Source organism: Anomaloglossus baeobatrachus, chromosome 12 (genome assembly GCF_048569485.1).
Source record: "Anomaloglossus baeobatrachus isolate aAnoBae1 chromosome 12, aAnoBae1.hap1, whole genome shotgun sequence".
NCBI lineage: Eukaryota > Metazoa > Chordata > Amphibia > Anura > Aromobatidae > Anomaloglossus > Anomaloglossus baeobatrachus.
The window spans coordinates 22117147-22137704 of record NC_134364.1 but is presented as its reverse complement, the minus strand read 5'-3'; the positions used below and the strand labels follow the sequence as shown (position 1 = coordinate 22137704).

At 51.6% G+C, this 20558-nt stretch overlaps 1 protein-coding gene across 2 annotated transcripts in view; it reads left to right on the top strand.

Moving 5' to 3' along the window:
- DDHD1 (DDHD domain containing 1) overlaps positions 1-20558 on the top strand; it is a 103489-nt gene that overhangs the window by 62835 nt on the left and 20096 nt on the right. For both annotated transcript variants that reach the window (XM_075330231.1, XM_075330232.1), the window contains 2 exons: positions 5332-5585; positions 16046-16112. In XM_075330231.1, the coding sequence (XP_075186346.1) occupies positions 5332-5585; positions 16046-16112 (321 nt within the window). The remainder of the gene's footprint in view (positions 1-5331; positions 5586-16045; positions 16113-20558) is intronic.

Genomic DNA, 20558 nt, shown 5'->3' with positions numbered 1-20558 from the left:
GGACAGGCGTTGTGCAATCGTCAGCGCCGAGGGCTGGAGCCTTATTTACATGCTCCAGCCCTCTCACTGGGCACAGTGGGACGCAGGTTTCCCGCTTTTTGTCTGAGCACACCCAGGGCCCGCCCCCCCCTCCACAGAGACGCCGGCAGCCATTCCTGCATGCAGTCTGGCTGGGGAACGGACACAGGCTCTGGGAGACCCAGACAAGGGATTTCTGGCGACCACACACCCGCGTTAAGCGGGCGGTAAGCAGCACATTCGTGCTGGCCCCACTAGTGCCACAGTGTTATTTGATGTACTTTTTCCTGTACCAGATATATCTATATATATATTGCACTGTAAGGTCGCTTCTTGGCTGTATACCCCTATTGCTCTGAGGAGACGACAACATGTCATCTGCAAAACGCAAGGGTGCCAAGACACAGGCTGTGAACGCTGCTTGTGCTGCTTGTGGGGCTAATCTACCGGCAGGTTACAATGACCCCCATTGTGTGCAATGTTCGGTCCCTGTGCCACTTCGTCAGCCGGAGCCTATGGTGGTAGTGGCCCAGGCAGAGTCGCCGGTGAATCCTGTCCCGGTGACGGGGACAGAGTTTGCTGTTTTCGCTGACAGGATGTCTGTCACTATGACAAAAATCCTAGAGACCTTGCAGGCCAGGCCAGTTACTCAGTCCATGGACACTGCTGCGGCAATGTTCCCCGATCCCCCTCAGTTGGAGTTAATCAGTGCTTCAAGGGGGTCCCAGGCATCTCAGCCTGACGGCTCTGATTCAGATGACAGTCCCAGGCAGCCTAAGCGTGCTCGCTGGGAGAGACCCCCCACGTCATCACGCGGATCAGGGTCTCAGCGAGAAGAGTCTCTACATGATGAGACAGAGGAGGGTGATCAGGAGTCTAATCCTGAAACCGCTCTCAATCTGGATACTCCTGATGGTGACGCCATGGTAAATGACCTTATAGCGGCCATCAATAGACTGTTGGATATTTCTCCCCCAGCCCCTTCTGCAGAGGAGGCAGCTGCACAGCAGGAGAAGTTCCATTTCAGGTATCCCAAGCCTAAACTGAGTACTTTTCTGGACCACGCTGACTTCAGAGAATCAGTCCAGAAACACCATGCCTACCCAGATAAGCGTTTCTCCAAACGTCTTAAGGATACACGTTATCCCTTTCCCCCTGACGTGGTCAAACGCTGGACCCAGTGTCCAAAGGTGGATCCCCCAATCTCCAGGCTTGCAGCTAGATCCATAGTTGCAGTGGAAGATGGGGCTTCACTTAAAGATGCCAATGACAGACAGATGGACCTTTGGTTAAAGTCTGTCTATGAAGCTATTGGCGCGTCGTTTGCTCCAGCATTCGCGGCCGTGTGGGCACTCCAAGCTATTTCAGCTGGCCTGGCACAGGTGGACTCTATCTTATGTCCAGCAGTGCCGCGAGTAGCGTCCCTAACCTCGCAAATGTCTGCGTTTGCGACTTACGCTATCAACGCTGTCCTGGACTCTACAAGCCGTACCTCAATTGCGTCTGCCAACTCTGTTGTCTTGCGCAGAGCCTTGTGGTTAAAGGAATGGAAAGCGGATTCTGCTTCCAAAAAATGTTTAACCAGCTTGCCGCTATCTGTAGATAGACTGTTTGGTGAACAATTGGCTGAAATCATTAAGCAATCCAAGGGTAAGGACTCCTCCTTACCCCAGCCCAGATCAAGCAAACCTCAACAGAGGAAGTGGCAGTCGAGGTTTCGGTCCTTTCGAGGCTCCAGCAAGACCCATTTCTTCTCGTCCAAAGGGACTCAGAAGGAGCAAAGGAGCTCAGATTCCTGGCGGGCTCAGTCACGCCCCAAGAAAGCAACCGGAGGAACCGCTTCCAAGGCGGCTGCCTCATGACTTTCGGCCTCAGCCCTCCGCATCCTCGGTCGGTGGCAGGCTCTCCCGCTTTTGCGACATTTGGCTGCCACAGGTCAAAGACCGGTGGGTAGCAGACATTTTGTCTCACGGGTACAGGATAGAATTCAGTTCTCGTCCTCCGCCTCGGTTCTTCAGAACCTCCCCACATCCCGACCGAGCAGATGCCCTTCTGCAGGCGGTGTGCTCACTAAAAGCAGAAGGAGTGGTGATCCCTGTTCCTCTGCAGGAACAAGGGCAAGGTTTTTACTCCAATCTCTTCGTGGTTCCAAAAAAGGACGGCTCGTTCCGTCCTGTTCTAGACCTAAAGCTGCTCAACAAGCATGTGAACGCCAGGCGGTTCCGGATGGAATCCCTCCGCTCTGTCATTGCCTCAATGTCTCAAGGAGATTTCCTTGCATCAATAGACATCAAAGATGCTTATCTCCACGTGCCGATTGCTACAGAGCACCAACGTTTCCTACGTTTCGTGATAGGAGACGACCATCTCCAGTTCGTAGCTCTGCCATTTGGTCTGGCGACAGCCCCACGGGTTTTCACCAAGGTCATGGCGGCAGTGGTAGCAGTCTTGCATTCTCAGGGTCATTCGGTGATCCCTTACTTAGACGATCTACTTGTCAAAGCACCCTCTCAAGAGGCATGCCAACACAGCCTGAATGTTGCGCTGGAAACTCTCCAGACTTTCGGGTGGATCATCAACTTTTCAAAGTCAAACCTGGCACCGACTCAATCACTAACGTATCTTGGCATGGAGTTTCATACTCTCTCAGCGATAGTGAAGCTTCCGCTGGACAAGCAGCGGTCTCTACGGACAGGGGTGCAGTCTCTCCTTCAGGGTCAGTCGCACCCCTTAAGGCGCCTCATGCACTTCCTAGGGAAGATGGTGGCAGCAATGGAGGCAGTCCCGTTCGCGCAGTTTCATCTGCGTCCACTTCAATGGGACATTCTCCGCCAGTGGGACGGGAAGACAACTTCCCTAGACAGGAAAGTCTCCCTTTCTCAGACGGCCAAGGATTCTCTGCTATGGTGGCTCCTTCCCACCTCATTAACGCAGGGAAGATCATTCCTGCCCCCATCCTGGGCAGTGGTCACGACAGACGCGAGTCTGTCAGGGTGGGGAGCAGTTTTTCTCCACCACAGGGCTCAAGGGACGTGGACTCAGCAGGAGTCCACCCTTCAGATCAATGTTCTGGAAATCAGGGCAGTGTATCTTGCCCTATTAGCCTTCCAGCAGTGGCTGGAAGGAAAGCAGATCCGAATTCAGTCGGACAACTCCACAGCGGTGGCATACATCAACCACCAAGGAGGGACACGCAGTCGGCAAGCCTTCCAGGAAGTCAGGCGAATTCTCATGTGGGTAGAGGAAAGAGCTTCCACCATATCAGCAGTTCACATCCCGGGCGTAGAAAACTGGGAAGCAGACTTCCTCAGTCGCCAGGGCATGGACGCAGGGGAATGGTCCCTTCACCCGGACGTGTTTCAGGAAATCTGCCGCCGCTGGGGGGTGCCGGACGTCGACCTAATGGCGTCTCGGCACAACAACAAGGTCCCGACCTTCATAGCGCGGTCTCGCGATCAAAGAGCTCTGGCGGCAGACGCCTTAGTGCAAGATTGGTCGCAATTCCGGCTCCCTTATGTGTTTCCACCTCTGGCACTCTTGCCCAGAGTGTTACGCAAGATCAGATCCGATTGCGGCCGCGTCATACTAGTCGCCCCAGACTGGCCGAGGAGGTCGTGGTACCCGGATCTGTGGCATCTCACGGTCGGCCAACCGTGGGCACTACCAGACCGTCCAGACTTACTGTCCCAAGGGCCGTTTTTTCCATCGGAATTCTGCGGCCCTGAACCTGACTGTGTGGCCATTGAGTCCTGGATCCTAGCGTCTTCAGGATTATCCCAAGGGGTCGTTGCCACCATGAGACAGGCTAGGAAGTCCACTTCTGCTAAGATCTACCACAGAACGTGGAAGATTTTCTTATCCTGGTGCTCTGCACAAGGAGTATCTCCCTGGCCATTCGCGTTACCTGTCTTTCTTTCCTTCCTACAATCTGGGTTGGAAAAGGGCTTGTCGCTCGGCTCCCTTAAAGGGCAAGTCTCGGCACTATCCGTGTTTTTTCAGAAGCGTCTAGCACGACTTTCTCAGGTGCGCACGTTCCTGCAGGGGGTTTGTCATATCGTACCTCCGTACAGGCGGCCGTTAGATCCGTGGGATCTAAACAAGGTCCTTGTTACTCTCCAGAAGCCGCCCTTCGAGCCTCTGAGGGATGTGTCACTTTCTCGACTCTCACAGAAAGTGGCCTTTCTGGTAGCGGTCACGTCTCTTCGGAGAGTGTCTGAACTAGCAGCGCTGTCATCCAAAGCTCCTTTCCTGGTGTTCCACCAGGACAAGGTAGTGCTGCGTCCCATTCAGGAGTTTCTCCCTAAGGTGGTATCCTCTTTTCATCTTAATCAGGATATCTCCTTGCCTTCCTTTTATCCGCATGCAGTTCATCGGTATGAAAAGGATTTACATTTGTTGGATCTGGTGAGAGCACTCAGAATCTACATTTCCCGCACGGCGCCCCTGCGCCGCTCGGATGCACTCTTTGTCCTTGTCGCTGGTAAGCGCAAAGGGTCGCAGGCTTCCAAAGCCACCCTGGCTCGATGGATCAAAGAACCAATTCTTGAAGCCTACCGTTCTGCTGGGCTTCCGGTTCCATCAGGGCTGAAGGCCCATTCTACCAGAGCCGTGGGTGCGTCCTGGGCATTACGACACCAGGCTACGGCTCAACAGGTGTGCCAGGCAGCTACCTGGTCGAGTCTGCACACTTTCACCAAACATTATCAGGTGCATACCTATGCTTCGGCGGACGCCAGCCTAGGTAGAAGAGTCCTGCAGGCGGCAGTTGCCTCCCCGTAGGGGAGGGCTGTCTTTGCAGCTCTAACATGAGGTATTTCTTTACCCACCCAGGGACAGCTTTTGGACGTCCCAATCGTCTGGGTCTCCCAATGGAGCGCCGAAGAAGAAGGGAATTTTGTTACTTACCGTAAATTCCTTTTCTTCTAGCTCCTATTGGGAGACCCAGCACCCGCCCTGTTGTCCTTCGGGATTTTTGGTTGTTTTTCGGGTACACATGTTGTTCATGTTGAATGGTTTTCAGTTCTCCGATGTTACTTCGGAGTGAATTTGTTTAAACCAGTTCTTGGCTTTCCTCCTTCTTGCTTTTGCACTAAAACTGGTGAGCCAGTGATCCCACTGGGGGTGTATAGCCAGAAGGGGAGGGGCCTTACACTTTTTAGTGTAATGCTTTGTGTGGCCTCCGGAGGCAGTGCTATACACCCAATCGTCTGGGTCTCCCAATAGGAGCTAGAAGAAAAGGAATTTACGGTAAGTAACAAAATTCCCTTCTTTGCAGCTTTCATTAATAAGAAACTTGTGTTTTTCATTTCGCAGTTAGTGAAAGGATTACAGCAAGAGCTGAACCGGCTCTACAACCTGTTCTGCTCCCGAAACCCAGAGTTTGAGGACCGAGGAGGCAAAGTGTCTATCGTGTCCCACTCCCTGGGATGTGTGATCACCTTCGACATCATGACTGGATGGAATCCAGTCCACGTTTCTGAGCAGCTGGACCAGGAGGAGCCCGGGGACCAGTGGATTAGTTATGAAGAACAGCATCTCCTCCGAGAGCTCTGCTTGACCAAGCAACGGTACGTTGTGGGGATAAGTGTATTCAATTACTTGGGGTCACTGTAGACTTAGCTCGTTGACTTAAAGGGAATCTGTCACCAGGTTTTTGCTCCCCCATCTGAGAGCAGCATAATGTAGGGACAGAGACACTGATTCCAGTGATGTGTCACTTACAAGCTGTTTGCTGTTATTTTTGATAAAATTAATGTTTTCTCTGCTGCAGATCTAGCAGTTATACAGAGCTCATGAATATACAGGACTACCTGGCAGCATGCGAAGTAGTCCCGTAATGATAATCTTCTGCTAAATAAATACAGTGGATCCTTGGTTAACGAGAAGAATCCGTTCTGGCACTGTGCTTGTTAACCAAGTTACTCGTTCAGCAAAGCAAGATTTCACATAGGAAATCATTGCAATGCAGACAATTCGTTCCACAACTTGCTAAATGTCCCATCCTGGTCCCCTATTGTCATTCCACACATGCACAAACACACAAAAACTCACACAAGCACGCGCATATATTATGCTCACCTTACCTTCCGTTCCATCGCCGGTCTCCTGGGACTTGCTATTCTCCGGTACTGGCTGTGTATCAGGTTACCATAACGACGAGGAAGGAACTTCCGCTGGCAGAGCGCTGACGTCAAAGGCCGGAGACTCTTGCCTCTGATTGGCCAGCTCACTACCTTTGAGTAGCGGTGACAGCGGAAGTTCCTGCTTTGTCGCTATGGTTGCCGATGCACAGCCTGGAGTGGAGCGGCGAACTGCAGGACCCAGGAGGCCAGCGATGGAACGTAAGGTACACATATTATGCTCACCTTACCTTCCGTTCCATCGCCGGCCTCATGGGTCTTGTAGTTCGCCGCGAGGATGTTGCGATGTACCGGCGGACTACAAGAACCATGAGGCCGGCGGTGGAACGTAAGGTAAGGTGAGCATAATACTGTATGTGTGTGCGTGATTGTGTGTGTTTTGTGTGGACTGCTAGTGCGTGTCAGAGCGTGGTGGATGTACGTAACCGGAAGTGTGTGCGGTGAGAGTTTCGCTCGTACAGCAAAGCTTTCTCGTAAACAGAGTTACAAATTTACAGAAAGCTTTGCTTGTTAAGAGAAATTCTCGTTAAGCGAGGTACCACTATAATGATTTTATAAGCGCTACACTAAGCAGCCCAGTAAGTGACACATCGCTGGAATCAGGATCTTTGCCCCTACATTATGTTGCTCTAAGATTAGGTGGCAATGGACAGCAAAACAAGTTTTTTGTAGAATGGAAACTAAAGGGAATTAAAAAATTAGATTTACTAAATCTAGAAGAGGGCAGGGCCTTTAACTGGCAAGAAATGTTGGACGTATATTCGCTATTTAACACTTTCAGTACAGACAACTGGTGAGCCATTACTCGTCCATAATGAAATGCTGGGGGATACTGGGAATTAGGAACGGATTTGATATCTTGTTGGGTGGAAGAAAGGATCAGATCTCATTGGTGACACTATATGCCCAAAAAAGAGTCAATACGATCGAAGTAGAGAGAACAAAGTGGGGGGGAAAGTAGAACAATAAATTTGAAGTTGAGGGTCTACAAGAAAAAATACTCAAGGGATGGTTAACTGTGAGAAAAGTAGTGCTTAACAAACAATGGTGATAGATGCAATTCAAATTGCACAACGCTATATACGCCTTTGACCTTCAGTACACAAACTCCCCAGCACACTAAGAGGTACTTCACACACAGCGAAATCGCTACTGAGATCGCTGCTGAGTCACGTTTTTTGTGACCTCATTAGCGATCTCGCTGTGTGTGACACTGAGCAGTGATCTGGCCCCTGCTGTGAGATCGCTGCTCGTTACACACAGCCCTGGTTCGTTTTTTTTATTGTTGCTCTCCCGCTGATAAGCACACATCGCTGTGTGAGACAGCGAGAGAGCAACAATCCTGAATGTGCAGGGAGCTGGAGCCGGCGTCTGACAGCCTGCGGTAAGCTTGTAACCAAGGTAAACATCGGGTAACCAAGGTGGTTACCCGATATTTACCTTAGTTACCAGCCTCCGCAGCTCTCATGCTGCCAGTGCCGGCTCCTGCTCCCTGCACACGCTAAGCTAAGCGGTGTGCGCTGGTAACTAATGTAAACATCGGGTAACCATACCCGATGTTTACCTTAGCTACCAGTGTCCGCAGCTTCCAGACACCGGCTCTGTGCAAGCGCAGCGTCACTGCTGGCTGGGGGCTGGTCACTGGTCGCTGGTGAGATCTGCCTGTTTGACAGCTCACCAGCGACCATGTAGCGATGCAGCAGCGATCCTGACCAGGTCAGATCACTGGTCGGATCGCTGCTGCATTGCTAAAGTGTGAAGGTACCCTAAGTAGCTGCCCCAAATGCCACCTCCACAAGCAAATCTGATACATTACCTATGGGAATACCCAGTGATGGCAAAACTTTGAGGGTATACAATCAAGCAGATAGACAAGACTGGGGAATCAAAATCCCAAAGGATCAGATTTTCTGTTTATTCCATGCCATGAGTCGAGAGGCGAGAGCGAGGGCAGAGCAGTTATTCATTCCAAAAGCAGTGCACGCGTTAATACGATCGGTTAAAAAATGTATTTTGCGACACTGTCTTACAAAACAAGCACCAGATATTCCGGAAGTGTTAGATACCATGAAAATGTTAATACTGATGGATCAATTAGATGCAGAAGATTGCAAAGAGAAACGCACGTCTGGTTTTTTTTTTTTAAAAAATGGAAAACATTTAGAGAAAAAAACTACTCTCAAAGATCTATATATAATCTAATTTAATGCAACGGTTCAAAGATCCAGCCTTGTACAGCTGGGGGGAGCTGGATGGCTCGTCAGGGAGATTAGGATAGAGAGGTAACACAAGGAACCCTTATGTTATGGTTATTTCTATGTTAATTTATTGTTGTTGATTTACAACTTGAAAATGCCAACAGCATTAGTGTTGCGACAGAAAAAAGATTTAAAATGAATGAGAATTGTTAAAAAGCGAACAGAGAATTTTTTTCATTTCTGTAACTATTTTGTTAACTCATCAAATAAAATGTTTAAAAAAAAAAATTAATGGAAAAAACCTGGTGACAGAATCCCTGTAAGATCATGCCAGAGGTGAATGTCGGAGGTGGCTCATAGCTAATAGCATATGCTGGACTCTAGTTTGGTGCAAAATGGGACACATTGACTCAGGGCCGGCGTCAGCACGCGGCATACCCGGGCAAATGCCGGGGCACTGGAGAGCCGGGGGGGCCCACTCGGCCTCGTCAGTTCTGGTGCCCCTTGGCCGGGGGCCCCCTTGCCTTAGTTCTGCTGCCCCCGGGCCGAGTTCCGGGGACCGCAGTCCTCGGCAGGAATCTGCAGCGCCGTCCCTTTAAGGCGCGCAGACTTTCTGGTTTGAACTTCATCTGTGGGCGGAGCTACCGACCGGCCTGCTCAGTCCCACAGATGAAGGAGTTGCAGTGCCAGCCAGCGACCCCCAGCACAGCTCTTCTCTCCGGCGCTGTGTGGGCCCCCTCTCCACCGTGACCTGAGCGGTATGTGCCCTCCCCGCCCCCCGATTTATGGGCCCTGGTGAGCTGTATGGTCTTTTCCCCCCCTTAGGAGTATGCCCTCCCCCCCCCCCGGTGCTGTATATGCTGGCCCCTGGAGCGCTGTGTGGGCCCCCCAGAGCCTGTGTGTATGTATGTAGCAGAGCTATGTGTGTATGTATGTAGCAGAGCTATGTGTGTATGTAGCAGAGCTATGTGTGTATGTATCTAGCAGAGTTGTGTTGTGTGTGTCTGTATGCATGTATGATGTGTATCTATGTATGTCAGTGTATATGACTGTATAGATGTGTCAGTTCTATACGTCTTTTTGTGAGTTTGTCTTTAAATATGTATGTGTACGTATGTGTGTGTCCGCGTGTGGATGGGGCCCACCGGGACTTTTCCTCCCAGGGCCCACAAAAACCTGGAGCCGGCCCTGCATTGACCTTCGACTTAACAGTTGGGCTGTCCAGTTAATTCCATAACACCAATAGAAGTGCAGAGCGCCTTTCCACCAACTCTTTTCAGTCTATGGCTGACTCACCCGGTGGGTCTGAGGACCCCTGTATTTTACATGACTGAAGACTTCTATTAGACAATTATGACATATATATCCTATGGGAGGGAAAACCTATAACCTTTATTTTTAGACCACATTCTGCAAAAAAAAAAAAAAAAGTTTCCTTGTCTGACATGACAGCTGACTCAAGCAGGCAGCATAGAGCATCCATCTGCAATGTTTCACAGCTCTAGCATTTACTTTGCTGCCTGCCAAATGGTATTTGCTTTCGGTCCATGCGGCCATTGGCCACACCCGACCGGCAATCTGATTTAATTGTAGACCATTTTCACATGATTCAAGGGGTTCACATTTAAAAAAAAAAAAAAATATTACAGCATGCACTAGTCTGATCCTTGTTGCGTCCCAAAACAGTGCATATAGCAGAAGATTGCACCTGCACCCCTCGGAAATGCGGATGAGCACGCAGAGTAATTTGCAGATACAAAGGGTTTTTTCTTTATCGTTCCTTTGGGAGACCCAGACCATGGGTGTTTAGCTTCTGCCTCCGGAGGACACACAAAGTACTACACTTAAAAGTGTAGCTCCTCCCTCTGAGCTTATACACCCCCTGGTAGTCAGTCCTAGCCAGTTTATTGCTTTGTGTCAGGAGGCATACATCCACACATGCATTCTCATCTGATTTGTTTGACTTTTGGAAAGAGTTTGAAGAAAAGCGGGTCCATTTCTGGACTCCCGGCATGTCCCTTCTCACCCCACTGTGTCGGCGGTGCTGTTAAGGTTGATTTACAAGGCTGCAGCCTTACATGCCGCGCTCCTTCACCATCCCTTCTGGGCTCTGGCTTGAAGTGGGAGCCAGCACGGTATCCATGCCTGGCAGGAGTCCGGTCTCCATAGCCCCTTGAGGATTCTGTTGGACCGGAGCACTCATCCCCAGGGACATGGCCCTGCGTCTCAGCAGCTAAGTACCTGAGATGTTTATGTTGGGGGTCCCGGTTCTTTATTGTAAGGGGAGAGTATGCTGTATGTGATTGTTTTAACTTTTCCGGCGGGTTCTCTAGCTTTTGCCTGAGAACCGCGCCGATGGTGCCTGCTTGTCGGCCTCGCCGCTTAAATTTAGGCCCTGGCTTCGCCGGAGGCCTAGTTTCATTTTCCTGCCCTCGCATGTCACTCATGCAGAGGGACAGGTTCGGCTCCTCCCGGCGGCCATTCTACACAGGGGAAGGACACTCCCCACTGCTGGGGCGTCCCTCCTTCCCTGCAGGTCTCTATAGCCCTCCAGTTCCCGCTCTTTTATAGGAACGCCCTCTTCTCAGGCAGAGTTCACTCTGCTCTGGGACATCCTGCATTCTGCATCTCTGCTGAGGTGCTGCGACGGGGGGACCGGGCTTCGGGATCTAGAGGGCACACAACACCGCGCTCAGCGGTCTGGTAAGCCACAGCCGGTCTCCGGTTGTGGACCTCTGTATATACTCTCTGGGGTTCATTCTCTTGCAGAGCCCCCACTCCAGCAGCATGTCTCACACAAGGAGCAAGGCTCCAAAGCCTTATTTTGCATGCACTGCATGTAAGCGCCTGCTGCCTGAGCCGAGCACCTATCCACATTGTGATGTCTGATCTAACTTGGCGGTGCCACAGCCTGGAGTCTCGCCCCCAGTGGTCTCTCAGGCTGCTGCTGCACCTGTGATTGAACCCCCGGCCTGGGTAGAGTCCTTTTCTAGGTCCATATCCCAGTCATTTGCTGAGTCCATGGGGCTTTTGTCCAGGACTTTTGATGAATATGCATCAGCCACCCTCACAGGGTGCCTCTAATACTCTTGACAGAGGACTCCTATCCTCTGACCTCCGTCCATCGGAGATCACGGAGGATTCATCATCTGATCCCAGTCCCCGTCCTTCTAAGATAAGGCGCAGGGTTTCCTCCCCCTCCCCATCCCACGGCTCTGTCTCAAGAGCTGACTCTCAAGATGAGGAGGATGCCCTCACTGGGGGCTCAGAGGCTATGTATCCCTCGATTTCTCTGAGGGTGACTCAGATCTTAGTGATTTGATTGCTTCTGTTAATTCTGTGCTGGATCTCAATCAGCCAGTGTCAGAGGAGCAACTCTCTTTGGCAGAAAAACATCAGTTTACCTCGCCTAAGAGAGTGAAGAGTGTGTTCTTTAACCACTCCAGTTTTCAGACCGCTGTGACCAAACCCAGGGCCTGCCCTGACAAACGCTTTCCAAAGCGTGGTTCTGATGACCGGTTTCCATTTCCACCTGAGGTGGTCAAGGAGTGGTCTCACTCCCCAAAGGTAGACCCTCCGGTGTCTAGGCTCTCAGCCCGGACCGTTGTGTCGGTGGCTGACGGCACCTCACTTAAGGATTCCACTGACCGTCAGATTGACCTTCTGGCCAAATCAAGACCAGGAAACCCGCCCAGGGTAGGAATCAATCGAGGTTTCGTTCTTTTCGTTCCTCCAACTGGTCATCCTCTAAGCCTTCCGCCTCGTCCGCTAACTCAGCCAAGGATCAGAAATCCAACTGGCACCCAAAAGCGCGTCCGCAGAAGACCGCAGGAGGTTCTGCCACTAAGGCAGCTTCCTCATGACTCTCGGCCCGCTCCAGCCACGTCCTTAGTCGGTGGCAGGCTCTCCCACTTTGGCGACGCTTGGTTAAAGCAAGTCTCCGATCAGTGGGTGAGAGACATCATATCTCACGGCTACAGGATAGAATTCTCTTCCAGCCCTCCAAACAGATTTTTTTCTCTCAACTCCCCCCTGCTCCAAGGCCGCCGCCTGCTCGCAGGCCGTGGCGTCCTTGCAGGCAAACTGAGTGATTGTCCCAGTTCCCGCTCAGGAACGGTTCAGAGGTTTTTACTCAAATCTCTTCCTAGTTCCGAAAAAGGACAGTACCTTCCGGCCCATCCTGGATCTCAAGCTTCTCAACAAGCATGTCCGGGTGCGGCATTTTCGCATGGAGTCTCTGCGATCAGTCATTGCCTCTATGACCCAAGGGGAGTTCCTGGCGTCCATCGACATCAGAGATGCCTATCTACATGTGCCAATCGCAGTGTCACATCAGCGTTGGTTATGTTTTGCGATAGGAGAGGATCATTTCCAATTCGTGGCTCTCCCCTTCGGGTTAGCCACGGCCCCTCGGGTATTCACCAAGGTCATGGCGGCAATGATTGCGGTCCTGCACCTCCAGGGGTTAGCAGTGCTTCCTTATCTGGACGACCTTCTGGTCAAGGGTACATCCAGCGCAGACTGTCAGCGGAGTGTTTCGCTCACTCTCGCCACCCTAGCCCAATTCGGGTGGATTGTCAATCTTCCCAAATCCACTCTGACTCCGACCCAGAGTCTCACGTACCTAGGGATGCAGTTCGAGACTTTGCCGGCACTTGTGAAGTTGCCCTTAATCAAACATCAGTCTCTCCGGCTAGCGGTGCGCTCTCTCCTGAGGCCCCGCCGTTATTCCCTCAGGCGCCTGATGCAGGTGCTGGGTCAAATGGTGGCCTCCATGGAGGCGGTTCCCTTTGCCCAGTTCCATCTGCGTCCTCTGCAGCTGGACATTCTCCGCTGTTGGGACAAGCGGCCTTCCTCCTTACAGAGGTTAGTGGCTCTGTCGCCACGGACCAGGAGCTCTCTTCAGTGGTGGCTTCGACCCCTCTCCCTGTCCCAAGGGCGCTCCTTCCTGACTCCGTCCTGGGTAATTCTCACCACGGATGCCAGCCTATCCGGCTGGGGAGCGGTACATCTCCACCACAGAGCACAGGGCACTTGGACTCCGTGCGAGTTAGCCCTTTCAATCAATGTGCTGGAAACCAGAGCTGTGCTTCTAGCTCTCCTAGCCTTTCACCACCTGTTGGCGGGCAAGCACATTCGAGTCCAGTCAGACAATGCGACAGCGGTTACCTACATCAATCACCAAGGCGGGACACGCAGCCGCCTGGCAATGTTGGAGGTCCAACGCATTCTTCAATGGGCGGAAGACTCAAAGTCCACCATATCCGCAGTCCACATCCCTGGCGTAGAAAACTGGGAGGCAGATTATCTCAGCCGTCAATCCGTGGACCCGGCAGTGTTTGTCAATCTGCCGCAAGTGGGGCACTCTGGACGTGGACCTAATGGCATCCCGTCACAACAACAAGGTTCCGGTTTACGTGGCTCGCTCCCACGATCCTCAGGCCTTCGCCGCGGACGCTCTGGTTCAAGACTGGTCCCAGTTTCGTCTGTCCTACATGTTTCCCCCTCTAGCTCTCTTGCCCAGAGTCCTGCGCAAGATCAGAATGGAGGGCCGTCGAGTCATCCTCATTGCACCGGACTGGCCCAGGCGAGCTTGGTATCCGGACCTGCTCTAACTGTCCATGGAGATGCCGTGGCATCTTCCGGACCGTCCAGACCTGCTCTCGCAAGGTCCGTTTTTCCGCCCGAATTCTGCGGCACTCAAATTGACGGCGTGGCTCTTGAGTCCTGGATTTTGACGGCTTCTGGTATCCCTCCTGAAGTCATCTCCACTATGACTCGGGCCCGTAAGTCTTCCTCTGCTAAGATCTATCACAGGACTTGGAAAATTTTCCTGTCCTGGTGTCGCTCTACCGGCCATTCTCCTTGGCCATTCTTGTTGCCGACCCTTCTGTCTTTTTTACAGTCCGGTCTGCAGCTAGGACTGTCCCTCAACTCTCTCAAGGGACAAGTGTCAGCTCTATCAGTGCTGTTCCAGCGGCGTCTCGCCCGGCTGGCTCAGGTCCGCACCTTCATGCAAGGTGCGTCTTACATCATTCCGCCTTATCGGCGGCCCTTGGATCCCTGGGACCTTAACTTGGTCCTCACGGTATTGCAGAAACCCCCTTTCGAGACCCTTAGGGAGGTTTCTTTGTATAGTCTTTCTCAAAAGGTGGCCTTTCTAGTTGCCATAACTTCTCTCAGGAGAGTCTCTGATTTGGCTGCGCTCTCCTCGGAGTCACCTTTTTTTGGTTTTTCACCAAGATAAGGTGGTTCTCCGTCCGACTCCGGACTTTCTTCCTAAGGTGGTCTCTCCCTTCCACCTTAACCAGGATATTTCCTTGCCTTCCTTCTGTCCGGCCCCTGTTCATCGCTTTGAGAAAGCGCTGCATACTCTAGATCTGGTGCGTGCTCTCCGGATTTGTGTCTCGCACCGCTGCGCTTAGGCGGTGCACCTCTCTTTTTGTGCTAACCACAGGGCGGCGCAAGGGTCTCTCTGCTTCTAAGCCGACCTTGGCCCGTTGGATTAGATCGACCATTTCGGACGTCTACCAGAGTACTCAGGTGCCTCCCCCGCCGGGGATCAAAGCACACTCGACCAGAGCTGTCGGTGCCTCTTGGGCTTTTAGGCACCAGGCTACGGCTCAACAAGTCTGTCAGGCTGACACTTGGACTAGCCTGCATACCTTTTCGAAGCACTACCAAGTGCATGCTCATGCTTTGGCAGATGCGAGCTTGGGCAGACGCATCCTTCAGGCGGCTGTCGCCCACTTGTGAAGTTAGGCTCCGCCTACTTCTTAGTTTTTTCTGTTTATTCCCACCCAGGGACAGCTTTGGAACGTCCCATGGTCTGGGTCTCCCAAAGGAACGATAAAGAAAAAGAGAATTTTGTTACTTACCGTAAATTCTTTTTCTTATAGTTCCGTATTGGGAGACCCAGCACCCTCCCTCTTGCCTGTTGGCAATTTTCTTGTTCCGTATGTTATCACCGGCTGTTGTCGTGGACAGAGTCTCCGGTTGTTTCGGTTCTTACTCGGTTCTACTTGTGGGTGGCTATTCTCCTTCAGCTTTTGCACTAAACTGTCTAGGACTGGCTACCAGGGGGTGTATAAGCTCAGAGGGAGGAGCTACACTTTTAAGTGTAGTACTTTGTGTGTCCTCCGGAGGCAGAAGCTAAACACCCATGGTCTGGGTCTCCCAATACGGAACTATAAGAAAAAGAATTTATGGTAAGTAACAAAATTCTCTTTTTTTTTTTCCTTTTCCTTTTTTTTTTTTTTCCCCCTCATACGGCCATCTGAACCCAGGCTAAACTAGTACATTTTATCCTTTTTGTGTTTTTTTTTGTTTTTTTTTGGTCCCCCTTCGACTGGATTCAGCTTTGCTGTTTGGATACAACTGTACACAGTGGACCGTGCCGAAAACAACATACGTAGCACTTTGTAGCAGCTCCCTAAATTAAACGGGGGTCTGTCAGCTTAAACCTCTGTGGCCGCAATTCCAGGGCTGGCGTCTGTGAGTAAGTTTGGCCGGGTCAGCAGATTGTGCCGTCTCTGTGGGTGTGAAGCAACCTAATCCTCATTCCATATTTCAGGCTGGTGTTACAACAGAAGACGGCTCTACATGAATGTCTGTTCTCCCCAGTTTACTTCTTACACAATAGAGATGTTTACATGAAAAGTGGAAATATAATTATATTGCTCTTTACAGGTTAAAAGAACTGGAAGACAGATTACATGGACTTAAGAGTACCAATACCCCTGTTTTAAAATTTAAGGCAAGTAGATTTCTAGAAATGGGGTTAATAACGGTATTAAGTTTGGTTTTTGGGGGGGAGGTTTGTGTCAAAAGCAGGACAGAGTCTTAAAGAAATAAGAAATTATTTCTACTTTTTTCTTTTAATTTTCTTTTGTTTTGTTTTTTTAGTTTTTGCATGAAAATAAAACTTAAATTCTTTTTTTCTTCCTCATTTATTTTAATAAAGATTGGCTGAAAATTATTATCCCCTTCACTACCTTGGACGTACTGGTATGTTTAAGGGCATGTCTCTGGCTTTTGATGCGGGCTCAGATGCTGAGCCCGTATCTGCCCTGATCTGAGCTGCCTCTAACAACCGCGAGTGGATCGGAGTAAAATCCTGCGGTCAATCGGACAGCGGGGTTTAACAAGCTGACGGGGAGTGCGCCACTCCCTGCTCCCGTGACGTGATCGCAGGGCACCAATGTATTATCATGACAGCCAGGGTCCACTGATGACATCTGAGTCTGTCAAGACAATCCTCCTGTAAATGCCGGCTGACAGCCAGCGTTCACAGATCATGATTTCTGTTGTATAGAGCGGTGCTGAATGATTGTAGCTTCAAGTCCCCCTAAGGAGACTAGTAAATATAATTAAAAGTAAAAAACATCAAGTTTTTAAAAAAAAAAAATATATGAAACAAAAAACAAGTTCAAACCACCCCCCTTTTTGTACCATTTGAAAATAAAACAAAAATCTGATGGGTAAAGCAGTGAAAAAAAAAATAAAAATGCCCTAATTACAATTTTTGTCGCTCCATTGGGAGACCCAGACAATTGGGTGTATAGCTTCTGCCTCCGGAGGCCACACAAAGTATTACACTTTAAAAAGTGTAACCCCTCCCCTCTGCCTATACACCCTCCCGTGCATCACGGGCTCCTCAGTTTTATGCTTTGTGTGGAAGGAGGCACACATCCACTCATGCTCCCATTTTAGTCAGCAGCAGCTGCTGATTTTATCGGTTGGAAGAAAAGAGGGCCCCCACAGGGCCCCCGGCATGCTCCCTTCTCACCCCACTAAGTCGGCGGTGCTGTTAAGGTTGAGGTACCCATTGCGGGTACAGAGGCTGGAGCCACATGCCGTTTTCCTTCCCCATCCCTTAGAGGCTCTGGGAGAAGTGGGATCCTAACCGGTCATCCATTCACTGGGACCGGGCTCCCTCCGCAGCCCCTGTGGGAATCTGCCGGACAGGAGACTTTGTATCATCAGGGACAGGGCCCTGCATCTAAAGGTACTCTGTGTCCCCATGGGGACGGTGCATGGAGCGCTTGTTTCACAGACGCTGCAGCTGCTGCTGGTTTTGTGACGACCGGGACTTCCGCGCCGACCGCGCCTGTTTGTCGGCCGCGGTATTAAATTTAGTCCCCGGCTTCATGCGGCCTAGTACCATAACTCCCGCCCCCGGGCCTGCCAGTCCAGGGGTAAGGGCGGGACTGTCGACCTGACGTCGGCAGTGAGGGCTGGAGCATACTTTAGGTTTCCTCCCCCCCCCCCCCCCTCACTGATCACTGTGGGGCACCAGATTCCCGCACTTTACTAGTCGCCGCCCACGGCTCCCTCCTCCCCTAAGAGCTCCGGCAGCCATTTTTACAACACATTCTGCCGGTGGAGGATTTCAGGAACGAGCTCTGCAGCTCTGGGAGACCCAAGGCAGGGAATCTGGTGGACACACACCGCTTTGGGCGGTCGGTAAGCCACACCGGTCACCCAGTGCTGGTCCCCCTAGGGTGCCGAAGTGTGTGTGTGTGTGTGTGTGTGTGTGTGTGTATATATATATATATATATATAATATATATATGTATATATATATATATATATATATATATATATATATATATTTTCTCTGTTCGGCCTAGTTGTTTTACTTTTGGCTATATACCCTCAGTGATCACTCTCCTAGGAGACAACAGCATGTCGCCCACAAGGAGCAAGGGCGCTAAGGCAAAGGGTTATTTTGCAACCTGTACCTCTTGTGCAGCTATGTTACCTGCAGGTTCCACCTACCCTCACTGTGAGCAATGCTCGGCCCCTGTTGCACTCGCTCAGCCAGAGCCTCGGGCACTAGTGGGACCCTCGGCTCAGGCAGACCCGCCTGCTTCCCCTGTCCAGGTGGCAGGGACAGAGTTTGCAGTTTTTGCTGAAAACCTCTGAGTCTCTTTCACAATCCATGGCTCAGTCTATGGACAAATGGTCTGCTAAGCTACTAGAAGCCTTGCAGTCCAGATCGGTCCTTACACAGGCCCCGGGCACTGTTGGATCATCGCCTCCAGGCCCCTCTCGGTCTGCGCCGCAGCGTGCTCCCGGGGTGGCCCCTAGGTCTCACGTGGAGGACTCCGGCACGGACCACAGTCCCAGACCGGCTAAGCGGGTTCGCTGGGAATCTTCCCCGACTTCCTCACGCTGCTCGGGGTCTCAGCTTGAGGACTCTCTGGAGGATGAGGCGGACGTCGCAGCTCAGGGCTCTGACCCTGACGTTGCTCTCAATCTTGATACACCTGAATGGGACGCCATAGTAAATGACCTTTATAGCGTCCATCAACCAGGTGCTAGATCTTTCTCCCCCAACTCCACCTATAGAGGAGTCTGCTTCGCAGCAGGAGAAACACCAGTTTAGATTTCCCAAACGTACACGGAGTGTGTTTTTCGATCACTCTAACTTCAGAGATGCTGTCCAGAAGCACAGAGCATTTCCGGACAAGCGCTTTACTAAGCGCCTTAATGACACACGTTACCCCTTCCCCTCTGACGTAGTTAAGGGTTGGGCTCAATGTCCCAAGGTGGATCCTCCAGTCTCTAGACTGGCGGCTAGATCTGTAGTATCAGTTGCAGATGGCTCATCGCTCAAGGATGCCACTGACAGGCAGATAGAGCTCCTGGTGAAATCCATCTATGAAGCCACAGGCGCGTCTTTTGCCCCGGCCTTTGCAGCCGTGTGGGCACTCCAAGCTATCTCAGCTTGTCTGTCTGAGATTAATGCGGTCACACGTACCTCTGCTCCGCAAGTTGCGTCTTTGACTTCTCAGGCGTCGGCTTTTTCGTCCTACGCCATGAACGCCGTCCTGGACTCTGCTAGCCGTACAGCGGTAGCATCCGCTAATTCGGTGGCAGTCCGCAGGGCCATGTGGCTACGCGAATGGAAGGCAGACTCTGCTTCCAAGAAGTTCTTAACCGGTTTGCCGTTTTCTGGCGACCGATTGTTTGGCGAGCGATTGGATGAAATTATTAAGGAATCCAAGGGAAAGGACTCGTCCTTACCCCAGTCCAAACCGAAGAGACCTCAGCAACGGAAAATACAATCGAGGTTTCGGTCCTTTCGGCCCTCAGCCAAGTCCCAATCCTCCTCGTCCAACAGGCCAGAGAAGGGCCAGAGGAACTCTTATGCGTGGCGGTCTAAGTCACGTCCCCAAAAAACCGCCGGAGGCACTGCCTCCAAGGCGGCCTCCTCATGACTTTCGGCCTCCCCAAACCGCATCCTCGGTCGGTGGCAGGCTCTCCCGCTTTTGCGACGCCTGGTGGCCACATGTCCAAGACCGATGGGTGAGAGACATTCTGTCTCACGGTTACAGGATAGAGTTCAGCTCTCGTCCTCCGACTCGTTTCTTCAGAACATCTCCGCCCCCCGAGCGAGCCGATGCACTTTTTCAGGCGGTGGACGCTCTGAAGACAGAAGGAGTTGTGATCCCCGTTCCCCTTCAGGAATGTGGTCGCGGCTTTTACTCCAACTTGTTCGTGGTGCCAAAAAAGGACGGATCATTCCGTCCCGTTCTGGACCTCAAACTGCTCAACAGACACGTGAGAACCAGACGGTTTCGGATGGAATCTCTCCGCTCGGTCATCGCTTCGATGTCACAAGGAGACTTCCTAGCATCAATCGACATCAAGGATGCTTATCTCCATGTGCCGATCGCACCCGAGCATCAACGCTTCCTGCGTTTCGCCATCGGGGACGAACACCTTCAGTTCGTGGCACTGCCTTTCGGCCTGGCGACAGCCCCACGGGTCTTCACCAAGGTCATGGCATCCGTTGTGGCGGTCCTACACTCTCAGGGCCACTCGGTGATCCCTTACTTAGACGATCTCCTAGTCAGGGCACCCTCCCGGGCGGCGTGTCAACACAGCCTGACCATCGTTCTGGAGACTCCAGCGGTTCGGGTGGATCATCAATTTCCCAAAGTCCAAGTTGACACCGACCCAATCACTGACTTAGCTCGGGATGGAGTTTCATACTCTCTCAGCGATAGTCAAGCTACCGCTGGACAAACAGCTTTCGCTGCAGACAGGGGTGCAATCTCTTCTTCGGGGCCAGTCACACCCCTTGAGGCGCCTCATGCACTTTTTGGGGAAGATGGTGGCAGCAATGGAGGCAGTCCCCTTCGCGCAGTTTCATCTGCGCCCACTCCAATGGGACATTCTCCGCAAATGGGAC